Raw genomic sequence first — 21354 nt, forward strand, 5'->3', positions numbered from 1 at the left:
GCTTCCAAATGAGATAACAGATGATCCATCAGTGAGCTCATATTGACGGTCTGATTTGAAGCGTGTGACTTCTATCTTTTTTTTAAGCCCACAGAAGCCATCAATGGGTCGGGAAAAGGCCCCTAAATGCCAAAAGCTGCCAAGTGTTTAATGAAATCCAATTGCAAAGCTGATTTTTAGCCACAGAACGGCCTGCGATTCCAGGGACCGTGCACTTTGTGCCTTGGGGATAAAGTTTTTTTTTTTCTAAGTTGACAAAATTGTAGAAGTGCTCGCCTCCGCCGTCTGCACACGTCTAAGTCTCACGACACCACCTGGGAACTTTGAAAAAGGAAGTGTTGGGAAAACTTCCAGAAAGTTTGTTGTATGTGACGCCGGGAAGATCCAAAGTGACATTGAGGTGCGGCGTCCAAATGGAAAATTCGGAAGAGGCGTGAAAGGTGTATGGAGGGGTGTGGCTTCTGAAAACGGGCGGTTAGGGCTCTCAGTGGGGTGAGAAATTATTACAGGATGCAATCGGTGGTCACTTGCTGATCACAGGGGGTCGGACGCTGGGATCTGAACCCCACACGAAAAAATAAAAATGTATGCACAACACACGGCAGCCCACAGGGAATGGAGTGACAAGGGTCCCTCTGGGTGCGGCCGGACCCCACTGATCAGTTATCGGGTACATGATGTCACTGGACAGTCCCTTTAAGAGCTCAGCTCAGTTATCGGGTACATGATGTCACTGGACAATCCCTTTAAGAGCTCAGATCAGTTATTGCGTACATGATGTCACTGGACAATCCCTTTAAGAGCTCAGATCAGTTATTGCGTACATGATGTCACTGGACAATCCCTTTAAGAGCTCAGATCAGTTATTGCGTACATGATGTCACTGGACAATCCCTTTAAGAGCTCACAGCAGGTGTTCGTGGTCCCAATCTTTGTGACCCCCTTTGCGCACTCAGACATGACTCTACGTCACAGTCACGAGGCGCAATACTGCAGCAGCGACCTGAGCGAGCGCCGATCGCTGCTGATTAACCATGTAAACGCCGCTGTCAGCCCGCCATCCTGAGTGATGCCATCACTGGGCGCAGGATGGATTACCTATACAGTTAGGAACCTGCTGACGGCCCCGGCGCCTCCATCTTTGTCCTCCGCTGAAGCCGACTCACAAAATAAAAAACGTTGCCTCCAGCAGCCGTGAACCTGCGCTCGATCGTCCGATCTCATCACTTTCTCTATTTCCTGAAAATGACATTGACAAAAATGGTCGTCTTCACCGGAAGAACAAGAAGGAGGCACCGGGGGACGTCAGCAGATTCCTAGCTGTAAAATATTAAAAAAAAAAATATGAAAAAATGTAAAAGTCTAAACCCCTCTTCTCAACTCAAAAAATGTCCAGCGCCTCAGGTGTTAAAAAAAAACCCTAAAAAAAAAAATAAAAAATTGCTGCAACCTAATTGGACACCAAGATTGTAAAATAATTCATCTAAAGCGCGATACGGGAGCAAAGCGGTTAATGAAGGCACGTGACGTCACCCAGAGAAGTCCCGCCAGCTTCACACTAGAGGTCGGACTTCTCTTGTTTGATCTTCCGCCGCCGCCATTTTCCTGAAGATCGGAGTCTACGGCTCCCGAAGAGGGACATTTCGCAAACAAAAATCTCCGCGTTTTGCCGAGTCTCAGTCATGTGATCGTACGCGTCATCCCTGTGGAAGGAACGTGGGCGCCGACGTCATCAGCAGGCGACTTTCCTCCAACACGTGAGGGAGCAGGAGCGACGAGCCGGGCCGCGGGTCAGAGGTGAGGGCAGGGGGAGCGTTATTCTCGGGGGCGCTGGTCCGCTGCAGAGACCCCTTTATAGGACTTCTGTTGTATTGAGAAGGAGCGTGGTCGATCCTTGAAAATTAACTCTTTAAGGTGGACTTTTATTATTAACTTCACTTTTATTTGTTTTCTTTCTAAAATGTGATCAAATCTTAGAGCAGGACGAGGCGTCGCTGCGGGTCCACGATGCACAGTCCTTCCTACTGCAGGGGGTGGTTTCGGGCCCCCAGTGCTATGGCCACCTCTGCGCCCCCCATCATTGCACCCTGTGTGGAGACGTCCCCCGGTTGGGGTGCAAGTTCCTGTATCCCCGAAACGTTACTTGTATCTGTGAGGTCAAATGTTAGAAGAGGAGGCGGGAGATGATCTGTAATTCTAGTGACTGAGCCCCCGCCGCTGCTCTTGTGCTCCCCGACCATCCACCGCTCTCGTGACCGCTGCAGCCAATCATTGACCTCAGCAGTGATGCGTGTATGGTGCTTGATTGCTGAGGCCAGTGAGTGGCTGCAGCGGTCACATCAAGAATGTGTTAGGTCACAGAGAGGAAGTAGGATTTTTTTGTAGATGTTTTTATAATCCTGTTATTAAACAACTTTCTTGTAATCACAGGCATCCAATTGATGCAGCATTTACTTATAATTGACTGTGACAGCAAAAGTGGTCTCCATGGCAGAGAATGGATATCTATGTATTACATCCTGTATTATACTCCAGAGCTGCGCTCACTATTCTGCTGCTGCAGTCACTGTGTACATACATTACATTACTGATCCTGTGTTACATCCTGTATTATACCCCAGAGCTGCACTCACTATTCTGCTGGTGCAGTCACTGTGTACATACATTACATTACTGATCCTGAGTTACATCCTGTATTATACCCCAGAGCTGCACTCACTATTCTGCTGGTGCAGTCACTGTGTACATACATTACATTACTGATCCTGAGTTACATCCTGTATTATACTCAAGAGCTGCACTCACTATTCTGCTGGTGCAGTCACTGTGTACATACATTACATTACTGATCCTGAGTTACATCCTGTATTATACTCCAGAACTGCACTCACTATTCTGCTGGTGCAGTCACTGTGTACATACATTACATTACTGATCCTGAGTTACATCCTGTATTATACTCAAGAGCTGCACTCACTATTCTGCTGGTGCAGTCACTGTGTACATACATTACATTACTGATCCTGAGTTACATCCTGTATTATACCCCAGAGCTGCACTCACTATTCTGCTGGTGCAGTCACTGTGTACATACATTACATTACTGATCCTGAGTTACATCCTGTATTATACTCCAGAACTGCACTCACTATTCTGCTGGTGCAGTCACTGTGTACATACATTACATTACTGATCCTGAGTTACATCCTGTATTATACTCCAGAGCTGCACTCACTATTCTGCTGGTGCAGTCACTGTGTACATACATTACATTACTGATCCTGAGGTACATCCTGTATTATACTCCAGAGCTGCACTCACTATTCTGCTGGTGCAGTCACTGTGTACATACATTACATTACTGATCCTGAGTTACATCCTGTATTATACTCCAGAGCTGCACTCACTATTCTGCTGGTGCAGTCACTGTGTACATACATTACATTACTGATCCTGAGTTACATCCTGTATTATACCCCAGAGCTGCACTCACTATTCTGCTGGTGCAGTCACTGTGTACATGCATTACATTACTGATCCTGAGTTACATCCTGTATTATACCCCAGAGCTGCACTCACTATTCTGCTGGTGCAGTCACTGTGTACATGAATTACATTACTGATCCTGAGTTACATCCTGTATTATACCCCAGAGCTGCACTCACTATTCTGCTGGTGGAGTCACTGTGTACACACATTACATTACTGATCCAGAGTTACATCCTGTATTATACTCCAGAGCTGCACTCACTATTCTGCTGGTGTAGTCACTGTGTGCATACATTACATTACTGATCCTGAGTTACATCCTGTATTATACTCCAGAGCTGCACTCACTATTCTGCTGGTGCAGTCACTGTGTACATACATTACATTACTGATCCTGAGTTACATCCTGTATTATACTCCAGAGCTGCACTCACTATTCTGCTGGTGCAGTCACTGTGTACATACATTACATTACTGATCCTGAGTTACATCCTGTATTATACTCCAGAGCTGCACTCAGACATGTATTTGGTCTGCACCAGAAGAATGGTGTTAGATGCCGCATAGATCGTACTTGCACCTGGGAGAGGAGACTGACAGCTCCGGCTTGCAGGCTCACAATGTATAGACGCCGGCACACACACTTGTGACTACCTCTAGATTTATTCTGAGCCTGGGCGCAGCATCCAGTATTCACGTCAATAGTCCGGTGAGGGGGTCTACATTTGGGGTATGCTATTATGCTATAAATGTCTATGTCAGTTATACACTTTTATCCCTTTTCTGGCACGGCTAGTTTGCAATTTTTTCCAAGAGCCATAACTTTACAATAATGTTATGTTTTGATAAATCAGACTTTTAGAGATGCAACAAAATAATATATTTTTATGTATATTTTTAATGGAGGAAAAGGGAATCATTTCTATGTTTTTTTATTTATTTTTTAAATATTTAATAATTTTACCTTTTTTTTATATATTCTTTTGTTCATTCCTCCCTTAGAAGATTTGAACCTGTGATTGTTCGATCACTTGTGCTATACACTACATTACAGCTACTGTATATTGCAATATATAAGTAAAATCCCAGTCTCCTATGAAGCCTAGTCTGTGGCAACCCATCTGCTCCCCGCGATTACTCTGCGGGTGGGCAATAGCCACCTGGACAACATGCCTTAAATGTCAACGGCAGAAAGTAACAGCGGCATTTTAAGTGGCTTACCGCTGCGACTGGAAGCATCCGGGAAGGGGTTAATAAAAGCCCAATAAAAATGTTTTGTACTTTTGCTTTGACCTGAAATTCGTTCTCTGTTCCTCCCACAGTCGCTTATAAAACACCTCCGCCGTATCCCTAAAACTTCATCATGGGAAGGAAGTTAGACCCGCTCAAGAAAGTGCCCCGAGGACCCGGCAGGAAATCAAGAAAGCAACCGGGAGCCGAAAAGGAGCTGTGCAAGATCCTGAGCGACGGTGGTAAGTGCAACGTATGGACAACTGTGTCGGTGAATGAGACCTGTGCTGGACCTTAATTAAAGGGGTTGTCCAGGACTTAGAAATTGATGGAGAACACATTAATATATCGGTGCAAGTCCAATTCCCGACAATCCGATCCATCAGCTGTCCTGTGGGTGTATAGAGAGAGTGCAGTGAGCGCCCCGGAAAAGCACCGATCCGTACACCATGTAGTGGCCATTCTGGGGTACTGCAGCTCAGATCACAATGACTTTAATAGGAGCTGAGCTGCAGAGCCCGAGAACGGCCGGTCCACGGTGTAGGGAGAAGAGCTGCTCTGGCTAGTTGCCGATATGAGACGACTATTTAATGATCTGTCCATATAACAAGCTAAAAGCGCTCTCGCACCTCCCATTCTGAGTGTCTGGACACCCCAAATGTGGACTGAGAGGTGTAACATAATTGTGTGTGGTTTCATTCACTGACTGCAAGCGGAGATTTACAAAAGCCTTTATTCATCCTGATTTTTATTTTTAATAGATTCTGATGTTGATATTCCTTGGTTAAGAATTTTCTAATATTGATAAAGTAAGTTGATTTCCATTTTTTTTAAATAGACTCCGAAGTAAAACGCCTGTCCAGCCGCAGCAGAAAGAGGTGAGGGTCTGCCGCGTGTGACTTGTGGGGGTCTGCCGCGTGTGACTTGTGGTCCTTTTTATTAGATTTATTATTCATCTTACTTATTCTAATCCCCATCACAGAGCAGCAAAAAGGCGGCAAGTGGAAGAAAAGAAAGTAAAGTTGAGTAAACCAGAAGCAAAGCAGAATGGTAAGAAGTCGCCTGCTGCGTCCCGGCTGCACTCGCGTCTTGCACGTTATCGCCGCTGACATCTCACTGTTCCTTAGGTAATGCGCAAGCCGTCCAGAAAGGGAAGAAAAAACTGTCGGGATTCAGTGATGAGAACGCAGAGTGGCTAAAACCTGTTAAGAGAGCGAGGAAGGACAGTGATGATGATGAGGAAGAGGATGAAGATTTCAGTGATCAAAAGATGGACAGCGGAGATGAGAAACCTATAAAGCTAGTAGATGATGAAGATGATGATGAAGAGAGTGGAAATGATGAACCTGCTGAAGAGCTGGAGCTTTCTGACAGTGATGATGACCTACAGGATGACTTTGGCGCTTCCTCGGAGGATGAGGATGATGATGGTGGTGATGTAGGTCCTTCAGCATCTTGTCTTCTTCACCTGCTTTACTCTTCATATGTTCGTTTGTATTTCATATATTCACTCTGTGATTTCCCATCTTGTTATAGCTTCTCCCAATTGAGAAAGCTGCTGAAAAACAGAAGAAAAAGAGTAAAAGGTAAAAATAGCAAATTTGGTAACCTATAGACTGTTCTGCTCCCTGCCCTTCCTTCTCTAACTTCTGCTCTGTAGTGATGCTCCCTGCCCTTCCTTCGCTTCCCTCTGCTCTGTAGTGATGCTCCCTGCCCTTCCTTCTCTGCCTCCTGCTCCATAGTAATGCTCCCTAGTGATGTTTTCTGCCCTTCCTTCTCTTCCCCTGCTCTGTAGCCTTTCTTCTCTTTTTCCTGCTCCGTAGTGATGATCCCTGCCCTTCCTTGGTGTTGCTCCCTGCTGTTCCTTCTCTCCCTTTGCTCCATATTCAAGCTTACTGCCCTTCCTTCTCTTCCACCTGCTCTGTAGTGATGCTCCCTGCCCTTCATTCTCTTCCCTCTGCTCTGTAGTAATGCTCCCTGCCTTTCCTTTTCTTCCCTCTGCGCTGTGGTGTTGCTACATGCTCTTCCTTCTCTACCTCTGCTCCATAGTGATGCTTCCTGCCCTTCCTTCTCTTCTCCCTGCTCCATAGCCCTCCTTCTCTTCCTCCTGCTCTGTAGTGATGCTCCCTGCCCTTCATTCTCTTCCCTCTGCTCTGTAGTGATACTTCCTGCCCTTCCTTTTCTTCCCCCTGCTCTGTGGTGATGCTTACTGCCCGTCCATCTCTTCCCCTTGCTCCGTAGCCTTCCTTCTCTGCCTCCTGTTCCGTAGTGATGATCCCTGCCCTTCCTTGGTGTTGCTCCATAACATTGCTTCCTGCTGTTCCTTCCCTCCCTCTGCTCCATAGTGATGCTCTCTGCCTCCTGCTCCATAGTGATGCTCCCTGCCCTTCCTTCTCTGCCCCCTGCTCCATAGTGATGCTCCCTGCCCTTCCTTGGTGTTGCTCCCTGCCCTTCCTTCTCTGCCTCCATATTGGTGATTTCTGCTCTTCCTTCTCTGCCTCCTGTTCTGTAGTGATGCTCCCTGCCCTTCCTTCTCTGCCTCCATATTGGTGATTCCTGCTCTTCCTTCTCTGCCTCCTGTTCCGTAGTGATGCTCCCTGCTCTTCCTTCTCTGCCTCCTGTTCCGTAGTGATGCTCCCTGCTCTTCCTTCTCTGCCTCCTGCTCCCTGCTCTTCCTTCTCTGCCTCCTGTTCTGTAGTGAAGGTCACTGCCTTTCCTTTCCTTCCCTCTGCTTCATGGTGTTGCTCCACTATGTCATTCACTAAACCAATCAATTGCTTATAAAATGGTCTCATTCCATACAGGGAGAAGGAGATAGAGGATGAAGAAGACATTCAGCTCAATGTAGACGGTGATGAGCATTTTACCCTGCCAACTGCAGAGGAAATGGAGCAAGAACGTATCCTTGTTTGTTATGGTCTCTATTTAGGGGTGTAGTTCATATTGGGGTTTTAGTCAGAAGTATGTCTTTCCTTCCGTCATACACATAAGTGTAGTATGCCGTCAATGTCGTGTCCACCTCCTTACATCACTATTTAGTCTCCACACATCTGGACCTCACCAGCGTGCAAGAACGGATTAAGGATATCGTAGCTGTTTTGCAAGATTTTGCCAAGCGAGGGGGACAGCATACGAGGAAGGAATACATTACTGTGCTGCGGCGGGATCTCGCTACCTACTACAGTTATGGCGACTACATGATCGAAATGCTCAGTGACCTGTTTCCAGTATCAGAGGTGAGATTTACCATTAAGATTTAGTTATATGGAAATGCTGAAAAATGCAAGAAGTGATGTCCTGGACAATGTCTTCTGCACCAAATATTACTTCTCTTTCTTCTTTTAAAGTTAGTAGACTTTCTGGAATCCTGTGAGGTTCAACGTCCAGTAACCATCAGAACAAACACGTTGAAGACCAGAAGACGTGACCTTGCACAGGTATAACCACCTCCTCATCTCATATTTAACATTTATCGTGTATAATCTACATATGTAGCTGCTATAATACTGCCCCTATGTACAAGAATATAACTACTATAATACTGCTCCTATGTACAAGAATATAACTACTATAATACTGCCCCTATGTACAAGAACATAACTACTATAATACTGCTCCTATGTACAAGAATATAACTACTATAATACTGCCCCTATGTACAAGAACATAACTACTATAATACTGCCCCTATGTACAAGAATATAACTACTATAATACTGCTCCTATGTACAAGAATATAACTACTATAATACTGCCCCTATGTACAAGAACATAACTACTATAATACTGCCCCTATGTACAAGAATATAACTACTATAATACTGCTCCTATGTACAAGAATATAACTACTATAATACTGCCCCTTTGTACAATAATATAACTACTATAATACTGCCCCTTTGTACAATAATATAACTACTATAATACTGCCCCTTTGTACAATAATATAACTACTATAATACTGTCCCTATGTACAAGAATATAACTACTATAATACTGACCCTATGTACAAGAATATAACTACTATAATACTGCTCCTATGTACAAGAATATAACTACTATAATACTGCTCCTATGTACAAGAATATAACTACTATAATACTGCTCCTATGTACAATAATATAACTACTATAATACTGCCCCCTATGTATAAGAATATAACTACTATAATACTGCCCCTATGTACAAGAATATAACTACTATAATACTGCCCCCTATGTATAAGAATATAGCTACTATAATACTGATCCTATGTACAAGAATATAACTACTATAATACTGCCCCCTATGTATAAGAATATAACTACTATAATACTGATCCTATGTACAAGAATATAACTACTATAATACTGCCCCCTATGTATAAGAATATAACTACTATAATACTGCCCCTATGTATAAGGATATAACTACTATAATACTTCCCCCTATGTACAAGAATATAACTACTATAATACTGCCCCCTATGTATAAGAATATAACTACTATAATACTGATCCTATGTACAAGAATATAACTACTATAATACTGCCCCCTATGTATAAGAATATAACTACTATAATACTGTCCTCTATGTACAAGAATATAACTACTATAATACTGCTCCTATGTATAAGAATATAACTACTATAATACTGATCCTATGTACAAGAATATAACTACTATAATACTGCCCCCTATGTATAAGAATATAACTACTATAATACTGATCCTATGTACAAGAATATAACTACTATAATACTGCCCCTATGTATAAGAATATAACTACTATAATACTGATCCTATGTACAAGAATATAACTACTATAATACTGCCCTTATGTACAAGAATATAACTACTATAATACTGCCCCCTATGTATAAGAATATAACTACTATAATACTGATCCTATGTACAAGAATATAACTACTATAATACTGCCCCCTATGTATAAGAATATAACTACTATAATACTGATCCTATGTACAAGAATATAACTACTATAATACTTCCCCCTATGTACAAGAATATAACTACTATAATACTGCCCCCTATGTATAAGAATATAACTACTATAATACTGCCCCTATGTATAAGGATATAACTACTATAATACTGCCCCCTATGTACAAGAATATAACTACTATAATACTGCCCCCTATGTATAAGAATATAACTACTATAATACTGCCCCTATGTATAAGGATATAACTACTATAATACTGCCCCCTATGTACAAGGATATAACTACTATAATACTGCCCCTATGTACAAGAATATAACTACTATAATACTGCCCCCTATGTACAAGGATATAACTACTATAATACTACTCCTATATACAAGAATATAACTACTATAATACTGCTCCTATGTACAAGAATATAACTACTATAATACTGCTCCTATGTACAAGAATATAACTACTATAATACTGCCCCTATGTACAAGAATATAACTACTATAATACTGCTCCTATGTACAAGAATATAACTACTATAATACTGCCCCTATGTACAAGAATATAAATATATAATACTGCTCCTATGTACAAGAATATAACTACTATAATACTGCCCCTATGTACAAGAATATAACTACTATAATACTGCCCCTATGTACAAGAATATAACTACTATAATACTGCCCCTATGTACAAGAATATAACTACTATAACACTACCCCTATGTACAAGAATATAACTACTATAATACTGCCCCTATGTACAAGAATATAAATACTATAATACTGCTCCTATGTACAAGAATATAACTACTATAATACTGCCCCTATGTACAAGAATATAACTACTATAATACTGCCCCTATGTACAAGAATATAACTACTATAATACTGCCCCTATGTACAAGAATATAAATACTATAATACTGCCCCTATGTACAAGAATATAAATACTATAATACTGCTCCTATGTACAAGAATATAACTGCTATAATACTGCCCCCTATGTACAAGAATATAACTACTATAATACTGCCCCTATGTACAAGAATATAACTACTATAATACTGCTCCTATGTACAAGAATATAACTACTATAATACTGCTCCTATGTACAAGAATATAACTACTATAATACTGCTCCTATGTACAAGAATATAACTACTATAATACTGCCCCTATGTACTGGAATATAACTACTATAATACTGCTCCTATGTACAAGAATATAACTACTATAATACTGCCTCCTATGTACAAGAATATAACTACTATAATACTACTCCATGTTCTTGCTTTCTTTTTAGTCTCTTATCAACCGTGGCGTCAATTTGGACCCGTTGGGGAAATGGTCAAAGACTGGGTTGGTCATCTATGATTCCTCTGTGCCAATAGGTAAGTTTGGGGTACGCTGTCTAGCGTGGTCTTTCTCGGGATGGGGTATATAAAGCTTCCTCTCCTTCCAGGGGCCACTCCGGAGTATCTGGCTGGACATTACATGCTTCAGGGAGCCTCCAGTCTCTTACCCGTCATCGCTTTAGCGCCTCAAGAAAATGAACGTGTCATGGACATGTGCTGCGCTCCTGGTGGGAAGACCAGTTATATGGGTGAGTAAAGCGGGGGGCTTCGGTTACGGATATGTTGTATATTCTGGGGTCTTCCCTTTTGGTGGTTTCACGGTTATATGACGATGTTACCGTCTCCACAGCCCAACTGATGAAGAACACGGGGGTCGTTGTCGCCAATGACATGAACACTGAGCGTCTTCGCAGTGTGGTGGGAAACCTGCACAGACTGGGAGTCACCAACTGTATAATCTGCAATTATGATGGTCGGAAGCTTTCTGAGGTGAGGGAGATAAATCCTGTAGTGTCTCCACAACGACGCATAGACAGGAGGGTTCTCCACCGATCTGGAGGTGATGGGCTTAACCATCCCCAGCGGGTGAGAAAACGATGATCTCGCGGGTCTATTCCTCTGAAACTATTTTTGTTTCCTGTGTAACCAGCACATTGTTGTGTAGAAGACCCTTATCTAGCGTCAGCTTCATAGAGCGATCATTGGGGGGCACGTACCAGGGGTCAACATTCGCCAGGTTAGAATAACCTAATTAATGCAGGTTAATCTCCTCCTCCAAAATCATGTACTTTTCTCCATAAAGTGAACATGTCTGTGCCCACCTTAAAGACTAAAGTATGTGGGAACTTTAGTCCCTTAATGCAGAAGAGCATTCGTGAGGTCACACCCCAATGTTGGGGCGTCCGGGCTCACAATCTCCAGTCTGGGTGTTGGATGGGGCTGAGGTCCGGGCTCTGTGCGGCCGCTCATGTTCTCCCCTCCATGTCTGTATGGAGCTTGTGCACTGGGCACATTAATGGGAACAAAACAGGGTCTTCACCAAACTGTTCCCACAAAGCTGAAGCTACAATTGTCCTCAATGTCTGGTGCTGAAGCATTAAGATTTTCCGTCAGTGGAATTAAGAGTCCGAGGCCGCCCCCTGATAACAGCACATAGCATTATCCTCCTCCACTATCTGTACAGGGGGCACAATGCAGTCGGGGTAACGTCCTGGAATCGCCTAACCCAGACTCCTCCATCAGACGCAGATAGAGAAGTGATATCAATCATTGCACAGAACATGTCTCCTCCAGAGTCCAGTGGTGGCGGCTTTACACCACTCCATCCGACGCTCAGCATTGTGCTTGGTGATGTACGGCTGCACGCTGCTGCTCGGCCATGAAGCTTCTGGCAGGGGCGCAGTGTTTGTGCTGATGCCAGAGGAGGTCTGGTCAGTTACGGGGTCAGCAGAGCATTGATGACTTATCTGCCCTCTGCTCCGCAGCACTCGGCCCCCCCACTCTGTAACATTACGGGGTCTCCACTGCGTGGCCGAGTTGCTCCGTTCCTTTCACTTCTCAGTAATATCACTCACCAGTGATGGAGGAAGATTCAGGAGGAAGAAATGTCATGAACGGACTTGTTACCCGGTGGCTCCGATTATAGGACCACACTGGTATCAGTGATCTCTGCACCACCGGCCGTTCTGCATCATGTTAGTAACAGCAGACGGCACGGAGGGGGCCGAAGGTTATAAACGGGGGCGTGAGTGTATCATCCCAGATTGTGCGAGCTCAGCAGCTGTACCCGGGCAATCAAAGTGAATGTGGCTGAGATTCCCTTAGATACAGACGTTTGTGTGACATAGTGAACGCCTTCTCTTTCCATCATCTTGCCTCTGCAGAGATTTAAAGGGTTGTACCATGTTTGGTAGTTATACCATAGCTAATGGATAGGGCAGAACTTCCCAGTCACCTTCCGTCCGACCCTCATTACTCCCAAGAATCGAGGCTGTGAATGGAGAAGTAGCCGATCATGCCCACAATTGCTCCATTCAAATGGGTCTCTTCTCTAGATTCCTGGGGGTCCCAAAGGTCAGCCCCTCAACAATCGGGAAGTTATCCCCTATTTTATGGATATTGATTATTTTTTCCCTTTGTTTTCAGGTTCTCGGAGGATTTGATCGGGTTCTCCTCGATGCTCCGTGCAGCGGAACCGGGATAATCAGCAAAGATCCTTCTGTAAAAACTAACAAGGTGGGTGACATAAGGGTTAGGGGCTCTCATGTGGTCATCAGAGATTGGTTGGGTAGATTAATGCTTGTATATTATAAAGGTCAGTGGTCTCCAAAGCTTATGAACTACAACTCTAGGCATGCCAGGAGTTGTAGTTTGCAATAGGTGGACCCCCACAGGTTGGAGGTCAATTATTTTGGGTGTGAATTGGGAGTTCTGTGTAATTACATATAGTCTGACATGGTTCTCGTGTATATGCAGAATGCCCAGGACATCCAGAGGTGCGCACACATCCAGAAGGAGCTGATCCTGAGCGCCATCGACTCTCTCGATGCCCAATCCACAAGCGGTGGATTCCTGGTCTACTGTACTTGCTCTATCACAGTAAGCGTCACTACATTTTGGCCTAATACTATTTTGTTTTGTTTTGTTTTTTGCTTCCTTTCACTTATACCATTGGCAAACACTAGTCACCCCTTCCCCTAGCCTAAAGAATGGCCGATGGCAGACAGCAATAACTTACATTTTAAAGGGGTTGTTGAACACCTGAAATGAAAGAAAATTTCAGCCTTGAATGACTTTAAAATAATAATCTAAGTCATACTCGCAGCTGCAGAGATCTGCCCCAGTTCCAGAAGTCACAGCACCGCTGCAGCCTGTGATTGGTTGCAGGGGAAAGGTGAATAGAAGAACCCCTTATTTTCTCATGTAAGCGCTGCAGCCAAGCACTGGCTGCAGCTGGGCCGTGACTTCCAGAAATCATTTCCAGAGCCGGCACTGACCTCCCGAGCTGCTCATGCTGGATCCATCATGGCACTGGGAAGCAAGTATGCCAAGAGTTTGCCATTTTGTGCCTACAGGTGGAGGAGAACGAGTGCGTGGTGGATTACGCCCTGAACAAGCGAAATGTCAAACTTGTGCCAACAGGTCTGGACTTTGGCACAGAGGGATTTGTGAAGTAAGCGTCATGTTGGATCTTTTTTTAATGGACGATTCTGGGGGCGACGTGATTTTATAATACATTTACTTTTGACTCCTTCCTTTAGATATAAGGAGAGACGGTTCCACCAGTCTCTGCGCCTGGCTCGCAGATTTTATCCTCACAAGCACAACATGGACGGGTTCTTTATTGCCAAACTTAGAAAGTTTTCCAATAAGATCCCATCTAGTAAAGAAGGTGAGCGCTAGTTCAGTGCCATGGGTGAGCAGATATCACTGATTGTGTAGCACTGCGACTCCCAGCAGAATTAAGTGTTGAAGTATAGCTTCAACATGTTTTCTTGGATTTTACATCAATAGCTAGGTTTTAGAATATTAAGAAAAATATTAAGAAAAAAACGAGGCAGCACTCCATCATTGCAGTGTTTAGACGTGCAGGATTTTGATCAACCCACTTGTCTGGGCGACGTTTCGGCTCTGAATGAGCCTTTCTCGAGCAATGGGTGTTACAATAGGGTGTCGATTTATAGTAATCCCAACAATAATTACAGCCAAAGAGGATACACATATCATACAGTGCATACTTCGTATATTATATTCATAGACCATTAACATAAGGTGCCTTAGTGTAAAGTGCTCCGTGCTCCTATGATGTTTTTTTATAAAATTATCCCTATATTCAGATCACTTACTAAGTATCCCAATCAATAATTCGTCATAATATTCCACTTACATACACTTTAACCGTGGAGAACTCGTGTACCGCATGACGGACGCCATTCACTTTACTCAGCGTCTACTAGTAGTTACTGCGCATGTCTAAGCGCGTCATAGGTGTAGAGGATTGCCGACCAATTAAAAACCGTGGGGTGTGTATTACTGTGCGCTTGCGCAAAGGCGCCTTAAAAACGCCATACTAGTGCAGTGCGCTTGCGCATAGGCGCCCAGAACCGCCATATTGGTTGTGGCATACTTCCAACAACTGCTTCAGAACTTACAGTTAGGGCCAGAAATATTTGGACAGTGACACAAGTTTTGTTATTTTAGCTGTTTACAAAAACATGTTCAGAAATACAATTATATATATAATATGGGCTGAAAGTGCACACTCCCAGCTGCAATATGATAGTTTCCACATCTAAATCGGAGAAAGGGTTTAGGAATTATAGCTCTGTAATGCATAGCGTCCTCTTTTTCAAGGGACCAAAAGTAATTGGACAATGGACTCTAAGGGCTGCAATTAACTCTGAAGGCGTCTCCCTCGTTAACCTGTAATCAATGAAGTAGTTAAAAGGTCAGGGGTGGATTCCAGGTGTGTGGTTTTGCATTTGGAAGCTGTTGCTGTGAGCAGACAACATGCGGTCAAAGGAACTCTCAATTGAGGTGAAGCAGAACATCCTGAGGCTGAAAAAAAAGAAAAAATCCATCAGAGAGATAGCAGACATGCTTGGAGTAGCAAAATCAACAGTTGGGTACATTCTGAGAAAAAAGGAATTGACTGGTGAGCTTGGGAACTCAAAAAGGCCTGGGCGTCCACGGATGACAACAGTGGTGGATGATCGCCGCATACTTAATTTGGTGAAGAAGAACCCGTTCACAACATCAACTGAAGTCCAGAACACTCTCAGTGAAGTAGGTGTATCTGTCTCTAAGTCAACAGTAAAGAGAAGACTCCATGACAGTAAATACAAAGGGTTCACATCTAGATGCAAACCATTCATCAATACCAAAAATAGACAGAAAAATACCTCAAGAAGCCAGCTCAGTTCTGGAAAAGTATTCTATGGACAGATGAGACAAAGATCAACCTGTACCAGAATGATGGGAAGAAAAAAGTTTGGAGAAGAAAGGGAACGGCACATGATCCAAGGCACACCACATCCTCTGTAAAACATGGTGGAGGCAACGTGATGGCATGGGCATGCATGGCTTTCAATGGCACTGGGTCACTTGTGTTTATTGATGACATAAGAGCAGACAAGAGTAGCCGGATGAATTCTGAAGTGTACCGGGATATACTTTCAGCCCAGATTCAGCCAAATGCTGCAAAGTTGATTGGACGGCGCTTCATAGTACAGATGGACAATGACCCCAAGCATACAGCCAAAGCTACCCAGGAGTTCATGAGTGCCAAAAAGTGGAACATTCTGCAATGGCCAAGTCAATCTCCAGATCTAAACCCAATTGAGCATGCATTTCACTTGCTCAAATCCAGACTTAAGACGGAAAGACCCACAAACAAGCAAGACCTGAAGGCTGCGGCTGTAAAGGCCTGGCAAAGCATTAAGAAGGAGGAAACCCAGCGTTTGGTGATGTCCATGGGTTCCAGACTTAAGGCAGTGATTGCCTCCAAAGGATTTGCAACAAAATATTGAAAATAAAAATATTTTGTTTGGTTTATGTTTATTTGTCCAATTACTTTTGACCTCCTAAAATGTGGAGTGTTTGTAAAGAAATGTGTACAATTCCTACATTTTCTATCAGATATTTTTGTTCAACCCTTCAAATTAAACGTTACAATCTGCACTTGAATTCTGTTGTAGAGGTTTCATTTCAAATCCAATGTGGTGGCATGCAGAGCCCAACTCGCGAAAATTGTGTCACTGTCCAAATATTTCTGGCCCTAACTGTATATATGGCCACACTGATACTAGAGCAGATCAGTCCTACTCCGCAATCTACTCGGTCGCCTGCACTATATTACGTACCAACTTATGTACGAGTTTAAATAAAAATATATTAGTAATATTATACCAGGGCCAACTTTAAGAACATCTTCATCTTAATCATTATGTGGGTATTTTAAACCTACCCTGACAACCCGGACGGCACCTTCTTCAGGCTACTCCGGGCGCCACATAGCGTCCAAATGTCTCAGCTAACCCCTCCGAGTCAGCTGTTACAAATAGGACAGCTACAAGGTAGCATAACCCTTACATATAATTCCATTCTTTATACTAGGCCCATACAAAACATATAAGACAAGATTTAAATATTCTAAGAATAACCTTTTTATTTCATAATACACTATATTATTTTTTTTAAATTATATTGAGAAAAACATTTTCTTGATTAAATCCATATCGAAACATAGAGAATATAAAAATTCCATCCTCATGCGATCATGTTCCACCACAGGTGTTCCTGCGAACATCGTGGACACTCGGAATCAGACCTCAAACCCATCTTGAACAGTCTATCGGGAGTTCTGTAAGCTCTATGTATCACGTATAATTGAGACATCCTCCCAGGTTCGCTCATAGAGATCTTAGTCACATATTCTAGAATAGATTCCAATCTATCATCATTTATCTCTCCCAATTCAGCTTCTTCCCATTTCACTCTAGACTTGATGGGATGTTTGGCTAGAAAGGTGAATAATAAATCTCTATACACTTCTGAAATTGAACCCCTTGTCCCGCTGTTCTCCAAAATGGAAGCCAGCGTGATATCAGTCTGGATCTCAATAAGTTTTCTCCGACATTGCGACCGATACGCATGCTGAATTCTTTTATAATGATATAGATTTAAATGTGATAACTGGAATTCTGTTTGTAACTCCACAAATGACTTAAGTCCCCCGTGACCCAGTAGCTGACCCATCCTTCTAATTCCTGCCTCTCTCCATGGCCCATATCCTTCCATTTGCTTAAATTCTTGTAAGTTTATATTATCCCATATAGGTGAGTATTTGGTAAGGCCCGTGACACCCCTAATCTGTTCAACTTTTTCCCATGCCTTATTCCACCTCCTCAGTACCCCTTTCTACCTCATCAATGGGCATAATGCACGATTTGTCCCAATTTATTTTGAGTCCAGAGAATTCCCCAAATTCCTCAATTAATGCCACCGCGTTATCCAGATTCTCCCCTGAGTCCCCCAAAAATAACAAAATATCGTCAGCATACAGAGACTTCTCTTCCTTCATTCCATAGACAAATCCTTTTATCTCTCGTGCCTCCCTTATTTTAGCGGCCAAGGGCTCCACAGCTAGGGCAAATGGCAACGGAGACAATGGGCACCCCTGCCTTGTACCCCTATGCAATGAGAAACTATCAGATAATTTATTATTTACTCTAATTTTTGCCATTGGAGAGGAGTATAGCAACCCCACCCAAGATATAAACTTAGGCCCGAACCCAAGGCACAACAGAACCGACCACAAGTAATTCCATTCTACACAATCAAAGGCCTTATGGGCATCCAAAGACACCACCACTCTCTTTCCAGCATTTTCGGCTGGAATTTGCATATTTAAATATAGTCTCCTTAAATTGATTGCTGTAGATTTGTTGGGCATAAATCCAGATTGATCTGGGTGGATTACTTTATCAATCACATGGGTTAGTCTGTTGGCCAAGGCCTTCGCCAAAATCTTTATATCCGCCGTAAGGAGTGAGATTGGTCTGTAGGACCATCCCACGGTTTTTAATTGGTCGGCAATCCTCTACACCTATGACGCGCTTAGACATGCACAGTAACTACTAGTAGACGCTGAGTAAAGTGAATGGCGTCTGTCATGCGGTACATGAGTTCTCCACGGTTAAAGTGTATGTAAATAATGTAATGTAATATTCCACTAAGTCTAAAGAGGCTAAAATGTGATCATTTGAATGGGTTGTTCTTCTGTTTGTTTTGCAAATTTCTAATTCCGTTTATCTTTTCCATTAATGTGGCAGAAGAATCTGAGGCTGATCAGACGGAACAAATTGACCCAGAGAAAAAAGAAGCCGGACAGAAGGGTGCAAGCTCCAAACCAGCCACCCAAGAACTGAAGAAGAAGCAGAAAGCCCATCCGGCAAAACCTGGGCAGAAAGCCCCTCCGGCAAAACCTGGGCAGAAAGCCCCTCCGGCAAAACCTGGGCAGAAAGCCCCTCCGGCAAAACCTGGGCAGAAAGCCTCTCCGGCAAAACCTGGGCAGAAAGCCCCTCCGGCAAAACCTGGGCAGAAAGCCCCTCTGGCAAAACCTGGGCAGAAAGCCCTTCCAGCAAAACCTGGGCAGAAAGCCTCTCCGGCAAAACCTGGGCAGAAAGCCTCTCCAGCAAAACCTGGGCAGAAAGCCCCTTCGGCAAAACCTGGGCAGAAAGCCTCTCCGCCAATACCAGGGAAGAAAGACCCAATGGCTAAACATGGGCAGATAGTTTTTCCTGCAAAACCAGGGAAGAAACCTCCAGCAAAACCTGGGCAGAAACCTCCGCCAAAACCTTGGCAGAAAGCCTCTCCAGCAAAACCAGGGAACAAAGCCCCACTGACAAAACCTTGGCAGAAAGCTTCTCCGGCAAAACCTGGGCAGAAAATGCCTCCGGCAAAACCAGAGCTGTCAGTTCTTAAAACAGAGGAATGGGAGAACCTGGTGGATGAAAAGCAGCAGAAGATGTTCATGAAGAAAAAGAAGCTTTTATTAAAAAAGAAGAAAGAGAAAAAGAAGAGTAAATAGTACCATAGACCCCATCCACCATCTCCTGTTCTGCACTGGTCCCCTGATCAGTAATCATCCTACCCCATATATCGAGAACAACGAGCTGGCCCGCACGACTCCACAATATGACCAGCGTGTGGGCTCCATATGTGCAAGGTCTTCTCTACACGTGGACTCTGGGATCCAGAGATGCTCTGCAAGAGCTTGGACTGTCTAGGGCGGCTGAGATGCTCTGCAGGCAATGAACTCCATGCCATGGACTCTCTGCTGATTTTGTCAATTGTGACCTTCATGTTTTATTATAAATTTGTATATAAAAAAAAAAAAAAACATGGATTGCGTGTGTTGTAAAGGTGACATTCTCCACTGACAGATGTTCTGGGCAGGATTTTTTTTATCAACTAAGGGAAAATAATTTGGAATTTTAGTACAAGCATTCATAAGAGTGAACCTCCTATACAGCTCTGAAAAGCAGTAGTGTTTGCTGTCTGGCATCCAGCTGGAAAGATTTCAAATAAACAGTTGAGAGATCTTTCTATTGGTCAGTCTAGTACCCTCAGCCAATCAGCATCACCGGGGATGGTCTAAGCAGTGCTTATTGGCTGAGACAATCTGACAGACAGGGCTGCCCTCATCATGATGCTCCTCCCAAAGATCCTTTTCAGCTGAATGCCGGACACCGAAGTTATACATGCAGAAATGTTATTCTGGGATGTGAAATTGTGCTTAAAGATGAACCATTTTTTTTTATTTTATTAAACCTCTCCCACTCAGTGCTCTGCCAGGATACTGAGAGCATTGTCTGCAATCACTTGTGTATTAATCCCGCCATAAGTCACAGATTATAGAAGTCCATACTGAGTACAGACAGGGCGTGTTACCCGGCAGCTGTCGCTGTCCTTTACCCTCATGTATGGAAGTCAGCAGCTGTGCCTGAAATAGGAGAATGTGGAATTCTGGGGCGTCACTCGTAAAATATGGACATCGGGCTGCTTCAATTAGACAAGCGTAAATTCACAATGTTCAACATGTTAATCTTTTTAAGTGTTTTTTTTTTCAGTTTTGCAATATTTATTGCCATAAATGTTTGACTCGTGCAGGTCTGGCTCCTATATCCTATAAATAAGAGCCGCGTTACCCTAACCATGAGAAAAGCCAATGATGATGATTGGTTGGGGACCTCTGGCCACCTGTATGGACGAGCTGCTGTGGGTAACAAGTGAAGGATATGTAAGCGCCACGGACCCTTTATTGCACTGATTGGTGGGGGTCCTAGCGGCTGGACCTCTTTTGATCCTACATTGAACCCCTTTAAATAGGCTGTCTTGCAAGCTAAGAGCCACTTACGTAAAAATCAATGTAAGTAATTTGCCTTAAGTGTCTTCATCTTTAAGCTCCGAACATGGGGGTGAATATAAATATACGCAATGTCTGCCTTATCTTAATCTGAGCGGCAGCCTGGCCGTGAATATACAATGAAGGTGCTGGTGGTCTCTAGATAAATCCTGGGTAATAAAGGGGGAGTCACACATAACGATATCGTTGCAACGTCACGCTTTTGGTGACGTAGCAACGATCCCGCTAACGATCTCGTTATGTGTGACAGCGACCAACGATCAGGCCCCTGCTGGGAGATCGTTGGTCGTTGGGGAATGATAAGGACCTTTTTTTTGGTCGCTGATCACCCGCTGTCATCGCTGGATCGGCGTGTGTGACGCCGATCCAGCGATGTGTTCACTGGTAACCAGGGTAAACATTGGGTTA

The 21354-nt window shown here is 43.5% G+C and overlaps 1 protein-coding gene across 3 annotated transcripts; it reads left to right on the forward strand.

Moving 5' to 3' along the window:
- The first annotated feature begins 1709 nt into the window (after nt 1-1709).
- On the forward strand, nt 1710-19906 carry NOP2 (NOP2 nucleolar protein). 3 transcript variants are annotated; one of them, XM_069754113.1, is made up of 17 exons: nt 1710-1797; nt 4812-4961; nt 5558-5597; nt 5702-5769; nt 5847-6157; nt 6256-6305; nt 7524-7618; nt 7759-7955; nt 8067-8156; nt 10967-11054; nt 11126-11266; nt 11368-11507; nt 13164-13253; nt 13494-13616; nt 14093-14190; nt 14279-14409; nt 18851-19906. In XM_069754113.1, exons 2-17 carry the CDS (start codon nt 4853-4855, stop codon nt 19606-19608), a joined length of 2529 nt encoding a protein of 842 aa, XP_069610214.1. In that variant the 5' UTR covers nt 1710-1797; nt 4812-4852; the 3' UTR covers nt 19609-19906. The 3 variants fall into 3 exon arrangements, with proteins under 3 accessions (XP_069610214.1, XP_069610216.1, XP_069610215.1); XM_069754115.1 differs by having other exon boundaries at nt 18854-19759; XM_069754114.1 differs by having other exon boundaries at nt 1742-1914; nt 18851-19905.
- The last annotated feature ends 1448 nt before the right edge of the window (nt 19907-21354 follow it).

This window comes from Ranitomeya imitator, chromosome 2 (genome assembly GCF_032444005.1).
Source record: "Ranitomeya imitator isolate aRanImi1 chromosome 2, aRanImi1.pri, whole genome shotgun sequence".
In the NCBI taxonomy this organism is placed as follows: domain Eukaryota; kingdom Metazoa; phylum Chordata; class Amphibia; order Anura; family Dendrobatidae; genus Ranitomeya; species Ranitomeya imitator.

What these genes read in the sequence shown, in the direction of transcription:
- NOP2 (XM_069754113.1), top strand. Translation starts at nt 4,853, where the DNA reads ATGGGAAGGAAGTTAGACCCGCTCAAGAAAGTGCCCCGAGGACCCGGC. An exon ending in ACCTGTTTCCAGTATCAGAG is followed by an intron (nt 7,956 to 8,066) that starts GTGAGATTTACC and finishes CTTCTTTTAAAG; the next exon opens with TTAGTAGACTTTCTGGAATC. An exon ending in GGCACAGAGGGATTTGTGAA is followed by an intron (nt 14,191 to 14,278) that starts GTAAGCGTCATG and finishes TCCTTCCTTTAG; the next exon opens with ATATAAGGAGAGACGGTTCC.